Source organism: Nycticebus coucang, chromosome 9 (genome assembly GCF_027406575.1).
Source record: "Nycticebus coucang isolate mNycCou1 chromosome 9, mNycCou1.pri, whole genome shotgun sequence".
Classification (NCBI taxonomy): Eukaryota; Metazoa; Chordata; class Mammalia; order Primates; family Lorisidae; genus Nycticebus; species Nycticebus coucang.
The window spans coordinates 126,187,530-126,203,004 of NC_069788.1; the positions used below are offsets into that span (position 1 = coordinate 126,187,530).

At 35.8% G+C, this 15,475-nt stretch overlaps 1 protein-coding gene across 1 annotated transcript in view; it reads right to left on the reverse strand.

Moving 5' to 3' along the window:
- EXOC5 (exocyst complex component 5) overlaps positions 1-15,475 on the reverse strand; it is an 83,546-nt gene that overhangs the window by 39,869 nt on the left and 28,202 nt on the right. Inside the window, exons 4-9 of the mRNA XM_053601582.1 lie at positions 13,486-13,680; positions 7,179-7,243; positions 3,670-3,698; positions 2,254-2,363; positions 554-598; positions 308-448 (exon numbers count right to left, since the gene is read on the reverse strand). Of these exons, the coding sequence (XP_053457557.1) occupies positions 308-448; positions 554-598; positions 2,254-2,363; positions 3,670-3,698; positions 7,179-7,243; positions 13,486-13,680 (585 nt within the window). The remainder of the gene's footprint in view (positions 1-307; positions 449-553; positions 599-2,253; positions 2,364-3,669; positions 3,699-7,178; positions 7,244-13,485; positions 13,681-15,475) is intronic.

The window sequence follows — 15,475 nt, forward strand, 5'->3', positions numbered from 1 at the left end:
ATTTCATAAATAATCAGCTACTGGTGAAGGCAAGGACCAAAACCAGAAAAATATGAGGCTCCTTTACCACAATACGTCACCATTACTACTGCTACAAATGCTGCTAATGCATGTGCTCTGGTAACACTCACTAACCAGCATCTTATTCTTGGTGAGTAACGAACCATTCCTTTTAAACCAATTCCTTTCCCCTTAACTAGAATACTGCTCATAGGTCACTACATAAATATTTAAAAATGTTACATAATAGGGAAAAAAATCACAAATTGCCTTAATAATTACTTAATTTATCACTGTTTGAAATTACCTGTAGTTTGATTTCAAATACATTTTGAATAAGTTTTGCCAGTACTGTTTCTGGATTACTAAAGATATCTCCAACTTGTTTGTTCACTCGCTGACAGAGCAGTGCAGCATCTTCAAATATATCATTTCTCAAGTAAGCACCCTAAACAGCAGAAGCATTGCACACAGTGAAAATATAATTTCGAAAATGATTTTAAAAGACAAATTAGCATAAAATGAAATCCAATAAACTGTACTGTTATGTTACCTCTTGGCACTGCTTTATATAAACATCAACACAATGAGAATAACCCTGCAAAGAAGAAACACATTCTTATCACTGTTCTGGTTCAATTGTAAGAATAATAATAATCTCAGTAAAAGAAGTGTTTGAAAAAAAAAAAAATAAAAAGTAAAAAATAAAAAAAAAAGAAGTGTTTGTTATACATAATAGCCAACAACAGTTGTTATACTTAAATAAAATTAACTGCAGAGACCCAATAACTTAATTAGTGTAAATGTCTTTTCTCATTCACTTTCTATGATGAAATTTATCAGTTGGTTTACATCCTTGTTGGATTTTCGATGGAAAGAAGAAAGCTGAAATATAAGTGGCTCCTTTAATTTTCGCCCTAAGATCGTCCAGCTAGCTCCTTCAACTCCAACACACACACAAACACACACACACTGATTCAAGGTCTTTCAGAAAAGGTTTTACATATATATTCAAAGCATTTGCTGGATTCAAAGCATTTTTGCTTTCCCTTATAAGAATCTGGACAGAGGTCTGGCACCCATAACAGAGGTTAAGGTGCCAGTCACATGCACTGTGAAGCTGGAGGGTTTGAACCTTTCCCAGGCCAGCTAAACAATGACAACTGGAACAAAAACATAGCCAGGCGTTGTGGCAGGCGCCTGTAGTCCTAGCTACTTGGGAGGCTGAGGCAAGAGAACTGCTTAAGCCCAAGAGTTTGTGGTTGTGAGGTGTGATACCATAGCACTCTACTGAGGGTGACTCAGACTAAAAAAAAAAAAAAAAAGTGAGACTTCTTTTAGTCTCACTTTTTTTAATGAGACTCTGTCTAAAAAAAAAAAAAGATAGAAAGAAAAAGAGAATCTGGACAGAACTATGTTTAACTACTTGTCTGAAAATTTACGTTTAAAATTCAATCTACTTTAATAAAATGTTAAAATTAGTTTAAAACAAACTAATCTGATATATTAAGCTCCACTATGATCAGATTTTTGCCTATTAACAGATCATACATAAAAACAAGTAAGGTAAGCAATATCAAGTGTATCATTATCTCTCTAGAGCCATTCTCAATACTCATTCAAATGTTACCAAAATGAAAAGTAACAAACAGCTTCTCATTTCCTATTCTGATAGAAATATGAAGAAACAGATTGAATGAAGAACTATTTGAAAATTTTCTTTGCAGAAATACACCCCTACACAGGGATTCTTCCCCCAATTCAAATTCCAGAACACCAGTCCAAAATACAACATTTCCTTTCTTTGCCTTCTGAGATGTCCTGACCTTTTTAAAAAGTCTTTTCTTATCACACTCCATCTACTCTCTGGTTCCTACATTCCATTAAATACTTATGGTCAAATTTTTTTGCTTTTGATCTATTTCCTAACATGTTTGACTGAAAAAAAGATACATTAAAAAGCAAGAAGGCAGACAATGTGATTTATAAAACTATACAAAAATTCACTGATATTCTAGTATTATTGAAGATAAAATCCTTATTTAAATATTAAATGCCTGACATTTAACATCACTTACAGAGAGAGATAAAATGTACATCCAAATTATTCAAAACAGTGAAAATTATCACTGTGCTATAGTTACACAACTAAAAGGGAAAAATCTTATATATTATAGAAAAGAATATTACATTGGATTTATAAAATCTCTACAACTTTGAAATTAATCTTCATTTTAAATTTTTACTATTTACCTTAAAATGAAGTAAAACTGCTGCTACTTCTCTCATTCTGGAGATCTCACCTCTTCTTTGAGCACTGGTGAACTCTTGAATCAGTTGGCATTCTAAATCATGGTATTTACCTAAGAATAAAGTCATTCACAGCTATACTGAGGCTTATAAAGTGTCCAACTTATTTATGAGTATTCAAATTACTTACAAATATAGTAACTATGTATCTAGCTTTCTTCTGAAAGAATTACAAAAATAACGAGATCAGAAGCAGTGGTTCTAGCCCTCTATAATATACTGTGGTATATAAATCTGCATTTTTAAGACATAAAAAAAACTTCCAAAATAGTAAACAGGTGTGTTCAAAGGGTTTCTTTGCCATTTATTGCTGTTACTTAAAACAGCAGCTGACTGAAAAACATCTTCCAGATGTCACTTCTGATAGCAACAAAAAGAAAAATCTTTAACTCAAAACTATGGAAAGGATGAAGAGGACTACTGAGGTAAAGAGGACTCTACTCTATTTACTAGAGTTTAGATGTCTCCACCACAAACAATGGTGGATTGAATAACAAATTTCATTGTAAGATAATATGTGGTATTCACTACATTCTTGAGGCTCCTATGGCTCTTCACGACCACCTGAACTTTAGACTACCTACAGTGATCAAAATATTCCCAGGATATCCAACTATCTGTGTAACCTTTATTCTAAGACTTCTGGAATACAGGTGATTCTTTGATAGACTCCTGTCTATCAAACAGGAAACCAAGGTACAAATATAGTGGTCTTTCCAGAAATCTAGAATGATCTAGCCTAAAACATAATTTAAGACTGGCAAAAATCAAGCTAATCATTAAGAAATTAAGCTGGTACTGAAATATAATCTAAACTTTTTTTTAAAAAAGGATGCATATTTGGAAATAATACATATGGATACAAAACAATTTCTAACATAAATTAAAAGGCCAAGGTCTGCCTGTTTGTGTGATATGCTACCAATTACAGTAGAACCTCCATAGTCGACACCTCCCTACATTGACCACCTTCTTAAGTTAACCTAAAATTCACAGATCAGATATGTACCACATGTACATATCAGAGTAGCAGGCCTAGTTCCTTACACTGACCACCTCTGTATGTTGACCAGTTTGTTACACTCCCTTGGGTGATGAACTTACAGAGGTTCTATTTTTAAGTAAGTAAGAACAGTAGAACTATACACTGTGTACATATATGACTTATGCCTTATGCATATATATCCATAGATTATTCTGGAAGAATACCCAAGCAACGGGTAATGGTTTTGCAGGGAAGGAGAACCAAACTCAGGGATTGGATGAGAGTAAGATACTGTTCCCACTTTCTCTCCTTTTGCTGTTTTAGTTTTCTTTACTTATTAAAAAACAAAATTAAATAATTGGAACCGTACTTACTTGCAATTTTGGACTTTACTTCTGAAAATCTGAAAGATAAAAACAAATACCGTGGGTTTATTAGTTGTGACAAAAACACTCTGGCAATATAAAATCTGACAAAATATAAAACTGACAATAGGGTACATGAGAATCTTCTGTACTATATGATTTTTCTGTAAATATAAAACTATTGTAAAATGAAAAGATTATTGAAAAAAAGAAAAAGACAAAGCCAGACGAGAATGTACTGGCAGAAAGCACACCAAGAGACAAAAATGAATTTAGGTAATTCAGATGGGATAGCTGCTACTCATTTAGGAAATTCACATTCCCTTTTCAGAAGAGGGAAGAATTCCACATAAGGTACTACCAACCCAGACAGTTCTAAAACTGAGTTATTGTTCCTATTCATACTCGCTAGCATTTTAAATTTACATACTTACCTGTCCCCCACCCTACTGGCATTTTTAAAAAATAAAGTTAGTTAGTATGCATGCATATATGAATGTATGTATTCATTTGTTTGTTTGACCCTATTGCCCAAGCTACAGTACAGTGGCACAATCACAGCTCACTGCAACTTCAAACTCCTGGACTTAAGCAATCTGCCTGCCCCAGCCACCTGAGAAACTAGAACTACAGAAGTATGTCTGACTAAATGTTTCATTTTTTTTGTAGAGATAGGGTCTCACTGTGTTGCTCAGGCTGGTCTTGAATAATCGATCATCCCACTTTGGCCTCCCAAAGTGCAAGAGCTACAGGTATGAGCCATTGCACCTGCAGGTTCCATTATTATTATTTAAAAGAAAAGGATGATAAAATAATTTACTGTGTGATAATGACATAGTAATAATAAGTGATGATATAGTAATAACTATTATTTAAAAAATAAAAGCTGTGATAAAACCTTAAAATGATTAATGATAAAATAAAATATACAAAAGAATTAGTTTAAAATTAGAAAAATAAAAGAAGCCATAAAAAGGGCCCAGTAATATGCTCAGCAATCATTCAATCTTCATGAATCTAAAAACGAATATACCATGCTATAGTATTCTTCAAATCTCACATAAAAGAGGAATGCTGAGTATGAAAATTGATGTTGTAAGATTCTATGCAATTGTCTGAAGAGAAACAAGAGTGGCTGGTAAAAGAGATGCTAAAGACAAAGAAGGAAATAAATATTTAGAGTGGCATCAAAAATGATTTATCAAAGTCATGGTAGATCACAAAATGTATAAAAGGCCACATTGATCTGTGTGAAAAAATTAAATCTAATTAAGTCTCAGCGGATATTCGACTCTGGGCTTGGTAGAAAAGCTAAAACAGAACTGTAACAGAAGTATGTACACAGCATGGAAAAGAGTACGCGCATGCTGTTCCAGAGGAAAAGAACAAAAGGCAGAGTGGGGCGGGGAACTTGTTACCATGAACCTATTTTGAGTGAGACATTTTTTTTTTTTTTTTTTGAGACAAAGTCTCATTTTCTTGCCCCCAGTAGAGTGCAATGGCATCACAGCTCACAGCAACTTCGAACTCTTGGGCTCAAGTGATCCTCTTATCTCAGCCTCCCAAGCAGCTGGGACTACAGGCGCCTGTGACAAGGCCTGGCTATTTTTAGAGACAGGGTCTCACACTTGCTCAAGCTGGTCTCGAACTGCAAAGCTCAAGCCATCTACCCATCTCAGCCTACCAGAGTGCTGGGATTATAGGCATGAGCCCCGGCACCCAGCCTGAGCTAGACATTTTACCCATTTAAGGAAATGGTCCAAATGTAAAAAGAGAGGAGAGTTTTTGGTGAATCATTTAAAAAATTATTACAGTAGGCTCAGCACCTATAGCTCAGCGGCTAGGGTACCAGCTACAGGTTCGAACCCAGCCCGAGCCTGCCAAACAACAATGACAACTACAATAACAACAACAAAAATAGCCGGACATTGTGGTAGGCACCTGTAGTCCCAGCTACTTGAGAGGCTGAGGCAAGAGAAATGGCTTAAGCCCAAGAGTCTGAAGTTGCTGTGAGTGGTGATGTCACAGCACTCTACCGAGGGCAACAAAGTATGACTCTATCTCAAAAAAAAAAAAAAAAAAAAAATTATTACAATAAATCACAATTTAGGGCAAGTATGAGATTTTTTTTTTTTTTTTTTTTTTTTTTTGTGGAGACAGAGTCTCACCTTATGGCCCTCGCTAGAGTGCCTTGGCCTCACACAGCTCACAGCAACCTCCAACTCCTGGGCTTAAGCGATTCTCTTGCCTCAGCCTCCCGAGTAGCTGGGACTACAGGCGCCCGCCACAACGCCCGGCTATTTTTTGGTTGCAATTTGGCCGGGGCTGGGTTTGAACCCGCCACCCTCGGTATATGGGGCCGGCGCCTTACCGACTGAGCCACAGGTGCCGCCCAAGTATGAGATTTTTAATAATAGCTAAAGAATGACCAGTGATCATTACTGCTAAACCTTTATATCATCACAGAGTTAAGAGTAAAATAGATACATTTTTGAGGGAAATTCACAACATGTTTGGGAGATAACAGATATGGCCAGGCACAGGACTCAAGCCTATAATCCTAGCACTCTGAGAGGCCAAGGCAGGAGAATCCCTTGAGCTCAAGAGTTTGGGATCAGCCTGACTAAGAATTAGACCGCCATCTCTACCAAAAGTGGAAAAACTAGTCAGGTGTTGTAGCAAGCACCTATAGTCCCAGCTACTTGGGAGGCTGAGGCAAGAGTATGCCTTGAGCCCAAGAGTTTGAGGTTACTGTAAGCTATGATACCATGGCACCCTAGGGCAACAAAGTGAGACCATGTCTCAAAAAAATAACAGATATATAATCTGTCATACAGAAAGTCCTATTTCTTTCAGATATTCACATGGATGAAGTACTACTAGCATGAGTTTAATAGAGTCTGACATTCCAGAAACTAGAGGAAATTATGAAAAAATTTCCTTCTCAGTAAAGATTATTTTTGGATGAAATCAAATTTAGTGATGGCCTAAGTTCTGTCATTTAAAACAGGGGTTCTTGAAGTCTCTAGGAAGGATTCCGAGGATAGGTTAGAGAGTCTAGAATTCCATGAAATTGTATACCACAGTCCACGTATATCTTAATTTTTTGAGGAAATGTTACAGCTTTCAACAGCTTTTAAAAGATGCCCAAGAACCCAAATAGCTTAAGAACTTTCATCAGAAATAGAAAAAACAGCTGAATAGCCCCATGCTTAAACTCTTCCCTATCTGGTTCTCAAGGTTTAAATACGAAAATTCAAAATTTTACTTCAGTTTCACAATTCTCCATCAAATGTTTTGTACAAGACAAAAGGACTGAAATTATTTGAAGGCATACTATTAAATTTAGATATTAAGAGTAGACCATGTTTTTTTCAATAAACTATTTTATACTGTATCTTGTACAAAGGAGGTGTTCAATGAATTCTGGTTTAATAGGCAAAGAAAATCACTTAGGAAAAAAAGCAATTTTATTCCACAAATCATAGCTTATATCCAATGTTGAGAAATAAACTTGCCTATCAAAAGGTAACTCCTGGGCGATTAGATGCAACTTCTGAATGATGTCAGCTGCCTCTTTTATCTATTAAAAAGTAAATAAAAGCTATTAAAAAACCTCATACATATCAAAAAATAATTATATATTTGAAAACAGTAATATCTCAATATGCCTGCCCACAGTCCCTTCACCAATTTTCTTTTAAAAATCTGTAACAAATAAATCTTTATGAGCAACAGGAATACATTTGGAATGTCACCAATAATGAGTCAATAAATCACAAACATGTGTCTTTCTGGCAGTAAATCTGGAAACTTTTTAATACCACAGTCCTTCCCAATGAAACCTATAGGTCAGATTTATTCTGAAAAAATTCAAATCACTGCTTGCTGAAAGGCCAAGTTTAAATCTCTTCTTTTAAATTTATGAACCCAAAAAGGATAAACAAGATTTATGAAAATAATTTAAGACATACCTCTGTATATAACCCACTTAAAGCTAAATGAATTAAACAACTAAATAAAAGCATGTCATTTAATGACTATATAAATTTACAACATTTGTTCTAAAAGCAAACATTAAGTTTAATATAAAGTCCCCTAAATGAAATACAGCAGAGTAATTCCTTAGTTGTGGAACTAAAGAATTTAGGCAAGGGACCTAAAAAATTCTTTAAATGTAGGTATCTGTGCTTATTTATACTATTGTGCAGAGGAGTTAGAGAATTTTTATTTTTTCTTTAAATTTCAAATTACTACTGAGTTTTATTTAGGCATAACTTTTAGCTGATTTTATGGTGACTTATTTTCTTGTACATTCAAAAGGGAGACTGTCATAAACATGAAGAAAAAACTGTGAATAACAACAGAGACTGTTCCTATTCTTGCTCCAAATGATAGTGAACATAGCATTTCTTCTTTGCTTACCTTACTTTCCTAGCTAGCAAGTCACTGTCATTTTCAACTACCACATACTAATACTATCCTGCTACATTTGGGCACAGGTATCAATGCAGTATCTCTTTACATACCTTTTAGTCAGTTGTACTAGCAGAGTCTGTCATGTTATCCTTACTAATACCCACTGCAGAAAGAATACATCTGCGTACAGCCAGTTCTATGTTTCCATCAGGAGTTTATTCTTTTTAGAGATAGAAGTCCTCATTGTGTGCTATTTCTAAGCTTTGCTTAATATATAAATACCTGCTTTTATTCCATTCCCATAGCTAATTATTCTGTGGAAATTGTTTGAAGCAAAAGTAGCTCTGAAGGTTACAAAATACTGCAGTCAATCAGTTAAATTATACTACAATACTGTACAGTAAGTACAAAAGCTGTCAAAACCACAATCTAATAATTTGCTTACACCTGTTACTGGTATTTGGGTAAGGCAAGAAAGTACCCACTCTAACAGTGTTAGAGATAATTAGAAACATCAGGCACTATCCACATAAGGAATAAGCCGACATTCTAAGAAGAAAAACAATCAACATACGTATGAGGATGGAGGTAAACATAAAATAAGGTTTTTGGTTTTTTTTTTTTCAGGAAAGAAGATTTTTCAGGAAAAAAGCAAAGATTAAAAAATAAAAAATAACAAGGGAACAACAAAAAAAGAATAAGATGTGTTGAAATTTTATCCAATTATATTCCCCCCCACAATCCCATATCTCTCTAGCTATGTGAGTGGTTTTCCTTTCTTTCCATTGGGAAGGTGACTGGCACAGATTTGAGAAACTGAGATAGATGTTTATCTGATATTGGCAATCTAATGCCATGTAAGAGTTCTTAATTGTGGTTAACTCTGATGAAACCAATTCAAAAAGAATGATTCTCAATTATTAAACAGTAACCCAAAACTTGTGGGAGAGAGAAAAACGTGGGAGATAAGAGAAAAACAGAATAATTGGGAAAGGAGGAATAAAGTATAAGAAAATAGGCAACGCGATTCTAAGACTTCCCCTAACTGAACCTATATAACTCTCTCTCCTCTCTCTCTCTCTGTCTTGGTCTCCGTCTCTCCCCCCTTTTCCTCTCTCTCTTTCTTTCCTCATTCCTCCTTGGTGTTGTCCTGCAACATCCCCCCCTCACCAATAAAGACCTTTCGTACAAGCCTTGGTGGTCTATGAGATCTCTGCCAGTCAAGTGCCCCCGCTTTCATCTGGTGTCAGAAGCGGGATGTAATTAGAGAACACTCCCAAGGGTACCTTCCACCTCTTCCATGGGATTTTAGCTCCCGGGAGCTCCCTATCCTCTTCTCACACTCCCACTGCTCACCACCACATCGGCTTGTGTCCATTCGCCAAAGCGCTCTAACCAGCACCCACCACCGGCCCCATCCAGACTTGGTACTCAATTGGTACTCCAAATCTACAATAAGAGAAACCGTTCTTCGTGAATGAACTATGCTACTCTGAACCACAAGATTTTCCTAAACAACCACCGCTAAAAGAACAGTCTGAAAGGAAAAACTTACATCCTCCCAACAAAAAAATCATAATCATCCTCTAGTTGGCCAATTGAAACTACGAGCCCCTCTCAGCAGGAAGAAACTACATAAGAGAGAACTCTACATCTCCTATCCCAAGGCCAACTCCCTATTTTTAATAAATCAAGAAGGGAAGAATGTTAGAGAACTTCATGGCTGATCTTGGGTTGGAACAGGATGGCTACTCCCCACCCTCCACTGCTTCTGTTCCACTTTGCCTTTTCTCTTAGCCAGCTGAGAAAAAGAACAGAAGAGAGAAGCCAGGAAAATTTTAAAATTATGATTTGAAGCTCTGAGACTACCATGCTACCCATGTGCACTCATCAACGTGAGCTCCGATACCCACCAGTGGCCAGACCACTCACAGTTACTCAACTTCTGTCATTATTTGGTTAATGCTAGCACATTAAAACTTTTTGTTGTTGTTTTGTTTTGCTCAAAAAAAAAAAAAAAAAAAAAAAAAAGAAAATAGGCAACGTAGGAGATAAAAGAAAAAGGGATACAGATGAGAGTAAAGCAAAAGAAAAATAAGCTTAAATACTGTTAATCCATACTTGTTTCTCAGAAATTACAGATGGCTGACTAACCAAGTGAATGAAATAGCCAGAACATGAATATTTTTTCTTTCGATTAAAACCTTAAAAATTAAGAGACAGCAGTTTACACCAAGGAATATACAATTACTTGAGGATAATTAAAAAAGATAAGTATGAAGAACATAATTTTGTGATGCAAAACGTAACAATAATCACAAACTCTACTAATCAGGTTAAAAATATGTAAAAGCAACTTCAAAATATTTATTTTTCTCTGATTCTAAATGACTACCTCAAGCTGCATTCAAATAAAAAGGCCAACTCAAACTGGGTAAAGTATCTGCATTTTGTTTCTAACAGAACATAAATAAGCTACACAATTAAACAGGTACAATCCTAGTTAATCCAACGTAGCTGACTTCAAGTATAAACAATTTTTTATATACAAAAAAGAATTTCTTATAACATGTTCATAATAAATATACTCACAGTATGTTCTAAATGTATGTTTATGTTTAGAAAACTTAAAAAGAAAAGAAATAAAACATTTCACAAACTATCCTGAAAAACAGTTTGGTGTTCAAGCCTTATATATACTCATATGTAAAACTCACATGTGAGTATATATAAGGTATTGCCAGTATTTCACAGCTTTTCTGTATTACATTTTTCTTTTTTTCAGTTATAATTATTACTTTTGTCTTTTAACTTTTTATACAAATGTATGTAATTTACATGCCACTTTGACTATATAAATTGACCAGTTAGTTTTATACCTTCAAATGTTTTCATGTTGCTAATTAGTATCCTTTCATTTGAACTTGAAGAACACCCTGCAGCATTTCCTGTAAAGCAGGTCTAAGGTCTAGTGGTGATGGACTTCCTCAGCTTTTGTTTGTATGGAAAAGTCTATCTCTTCTCAATTTCTGAAGTACAGCTTTGACAGATATAGTACTTTTAGTTGGCAGGGTGCTTTTTGTCTCCCACCATTTTGAATGTATCATCCCACTCTCACCTAGCCTGCAAGGTTTCTGCTGAAAAATCCACTTAAAGTCTTATAAAAGTTCTCTGTATGTGATGAGTCATTTTTCTCTTGTTGCTTTCAGAATTCTCTTTATGTTTGACTTTTGATAATTCAATTTAACATGTTCTCTTTATGCTTTTGATAATTTGATTATAAAACATCTCAGTGAGAATCTCTTTCTGCTCAAGTATTTTGAATTATTTGGGCTTTGGGAGCTGGATGTTCATTTCCCTCTCCAGACTTGGAAACTTTTCTGTCATTATTTCCTTAAATTAAATTTTCTTTCTTTTTCTGCTCCTTTTTAGATTCCCATAAAGCAGATTTTGGCCCAATTGATGGTGTCCAAAGAGTTCCTTAAATTTTTTTCACGTTTTCATTTTTTCTTTACATTAAAAATGGTTAATGGGCAGCACCTGTGGCTCAAAGGAGTAAGGCACCGGCCCCATATACCAGAGGTGGTGGGTTCAAATCCAGCCTGGCCAAAAACCATTCTGGACATGGGCCATGGTGCGGGAGCGCCCGGGTGGTCCTCACAGCCAATGGGTGGGGGTGGAGGGCAGCCAGGCCGGCGGGGAGGGAGAGCCCGTGGCGGGGAGACACGCGGGGAGCAGGAAGCGGGCGGGCTCCCAATCCAGTTCCATCCGGTTTTCCCACCGCCCCGACACGGGTCTCAGCAGCTCGGGTGGCGGGAGGAGCGGTAGCGGCCAGGCAGCGCAGCTTCTTGAAATTTCTCGGAGTGCCGCGGCCCGCAGGCACCGGCATGCGCCCTGCCAGCCGCAAGATGCCAAAGAGGAAAGTGTATTATATTTTTTATGATGTTAATCTTACCAGTTTTAATTTATAGTGTAAATATAATTTCTATAACCCATTCTTCAAAATATTGCCTTTAGAGGAATTATATTATACATGTTACCATTTTTCAAAGATCTCTAAAAATAATAAATTCTATAATTTTATATAGTTCACCAAAAATGTATTGCTTAGTTAAAAGTGAACTTAGCTTTCAACATCTCACTCTCTGAGATAGTCTATGGAGCAAATCTGGAATAATTCAGGGAGACTACATTCAACATATAAGTGGATATTGTTACTATGTACATATACAATCTATAAGTGCATTTTTTCCATGCATTTTAATTTTTCCCCTTTGAGGGGAAGTAAATGACCTTTTTTTTTTCTTTTGAGACATAGTCTCATCATGTCACCCTCGGTAGAGTGCTGTGATGTCACAGCTCATAGCAACCTCAAACTCCTGGGCTTAAGTGATTCTCCTGCCTCGGCCTCCCAAGTAGCTGGGACTATAGGCACCGGGCCATTTCTCAGTTGCAGTTGTCATTGTTGTTCAGCAGGCCTGGGACTGGCTCGAACCCGCCAGCGCAAGTGTATGTGGCTGGTGCCCCACTCACTGAGCTACGGATGCCAAGCCTAAATTACCTTCTTTCAAGATGGTAGAGCAAGCAATAACATGTACCCTCAGACCAGAATTAAGTGACTAGTGTTATGAAGAAGATTAACATAAACAATCTAGATTTGTTTTTCAATTCCCCTTGGTCCAAACTGCTTTTTTTTTTTTTTAAATTTCAGATTAATATGAAGGTACAAACGATTAGGGTACGATGTTTGTATTTGTTAGGTAAAGTCCCTGTTGTAGCTGTGCCCCTCAGGAAATGTGCCACATACACTTACACTGTGCCCATTAGGGTGGGAGAACCCTCTTTCCTTTTCCCCCTCCTCCTTAATTTGAATTGAGTTTTTCTCTTATGTGGATGTGTATTAGATTGTCTACACTGGATACTTTCTTTTCCATTCTTTTGATACTTTACTAAGAAGAATATGTTTTGCTTTAATTCTTTATAAAAGATCTTTATTCAAATAATAAAAAGTAGAAGTTCTAAATTCCTTTACAGAAAGATATCTCACTGTCAATGATTTAGGTCAGACCATCCCACCCAATCAAAGGTAACTATTCAAAGACTACAGAAATTCAGTTAAAATTAAAAGTCATTTATGGTAAAGAAATACTTACAAACATAGTTACCTCAGCATTTCTAAGCCACACATGATTTCATGAAATGCCAAGGAACCCACTTAAAAATTTGAATATTAAGATTTCATCAGCAATCTACAGGCAATTGTATTATATTTCAGGACAATATAAACTTTTAATAAGTCACTACTCAGTGATTTGAAGTCAGACTCTGAAAAGCAAATACTATAGCTCATAATTAGGACATTGTTATGAATGCTGTGATTTGCTTTTATCCTCTGATAGTGCTTACCTTTTCAGAATTTGTAAAAACATCAGATTTCAATTCTCCATCTAGAAACTCATTAAAGTATTTCATCAGTTTCTGAGCCTCCACTGCCCGCTGCCTGGGTGTATTTACCCCCTCCAACTGGTCTCCGAGGTGACAGACTTTGGTTGCTACATAGCTAATGTGCTCATCTAGTTCTTGGAAATGTTGAAAGGCAACCTGGGAAAAATGTACATAAGCATAAAATACATGTAGAGAACTCAGTTTATAACTTAATATATGTCAAAATTAAACTACCACTCTCATCACTGCCCTCTAACTTAGGTAACTAAAGATAATACAGAAATTATATAATTTACAAAATTCATGCTCATTAGCATGAAATGATCTGAAAACCTGTTAACTAAGTTGCAAAGTTCTACTGAATTAACTATTAAAATATTTATTCTAAATACATTTGATAAGATAATCAAACAAAAAAGCAAAAGCAAAGCTACTTACTAAACATCCTGTTTAACAAAGAACATAGTACCATTTAGTCCTAAATAATCCTGAAAACAATGAACTAAGTATAAAAAGGTCTAGACATCTAAAAAAAACTCTCTTGCAATTAAACTGAAAAAAAAAAAAAAAGTATGTGTCAGTAGTAAAAGACTGATTAAAACTAAATATTTAACATTTATTTTAACAATTTCAGAAGTAATGCTAATATTATATACAGGGTATCCATAAAATTTGTATGCAATTTAAACTGCATGCTATTTTAAATTGCCCAAAAATTTTATGGATACCCTGAATAAAAAAAAACTGTGTTTTCCCAGTTTTTGAAACAGAGAAGACTGCTGCAATTATCCTACCATAACAAAAGTTTATTACTTCCTAGAATATCCTTTCCCTTCTCCCAGAGTATACTGCTTATCCTGTGGTAGATGAAAATGGTGTGCCTTATAAATGCCTTATAATTTCTAATAGCTGCTGATAATGCAGTATGGTACTTTTGTTTTAACCTTAAATTAAGAAAAGAGAAAAGTAAATGTACTGAATAAAAGTAAATATACTGAGGACTTTCTCTGTACTCAACACTGTTCTAAACATTTTACACGTATTTACTTATATGATCCTCTTGTGAACCCATTTTACAAATGAAATAACTAAAGCACAGAAAAGTTAAGTTGATTGAGATAACACAGTTTAATTCAAACTCAGGCAACTAGCTTCAGAGTTGATTAGTTTAACTATTAATACTATATATTACCCAAGAGAAAAATGCTTTAAAAGTATCTAGAAATTGTCACCTTAATTACTTAAAAACACATTCCCTTATAAAATCACTGACTTCCTAAGAAGCCGGTACAGTGGCTATTGCCTGTAATCTTAGCACTCTAGGAGGCAGAGGTGGATGTCAAGGCAGGTGGATCCCTTTAGCTCAGGAGTTCTAAACTAGTCTGAGTGAAAACAAGACCCCATCTCTTAAAAAATAGCCAGGCGTTGTTGTTGTGGGTGCCTGTGGTCCTAGCTATTCAGGAGGCTGAGGCAGAGGATCTTTTGAGCCCAAGAGTTTGAGGTTGCTGTGAGCCACTCTACCAAGGGCTACAAAGAAAAAAAAATTAGCCAGGCACTGTGTGGTGGGTCTCTTGAGCCTAGGAGTTTGAGGTTGCTGTGAGCTATGCTGTCATAGCACTCCAACCAGGGCTACAGAATAAGACTATCTCCAAAAAAAAAAAAAAAAAATCTACTTCCGGGCGGTGCCTGTGGCTCAAAGGGGTAGAGCACCGGTCCCATATGCCGAAGGTGGCGGGTTCAAACCTAGCCCCGGCCAAAAAAAAAAAAAAAAAATCTACTTCCTTCATTAAAAAATTTCTTACAGCCACATATGCTTAAGTGAAGAAATTTACGTAACTGAAATTTTAGCAGAAAATAGTTTGCTAATCCCTAACACTAAAAAACTAACGGCCCCTAGGAGGCACCAAAGCTAAACAACACACCTCAAACTACACTAAGAAAGGGAATCAAA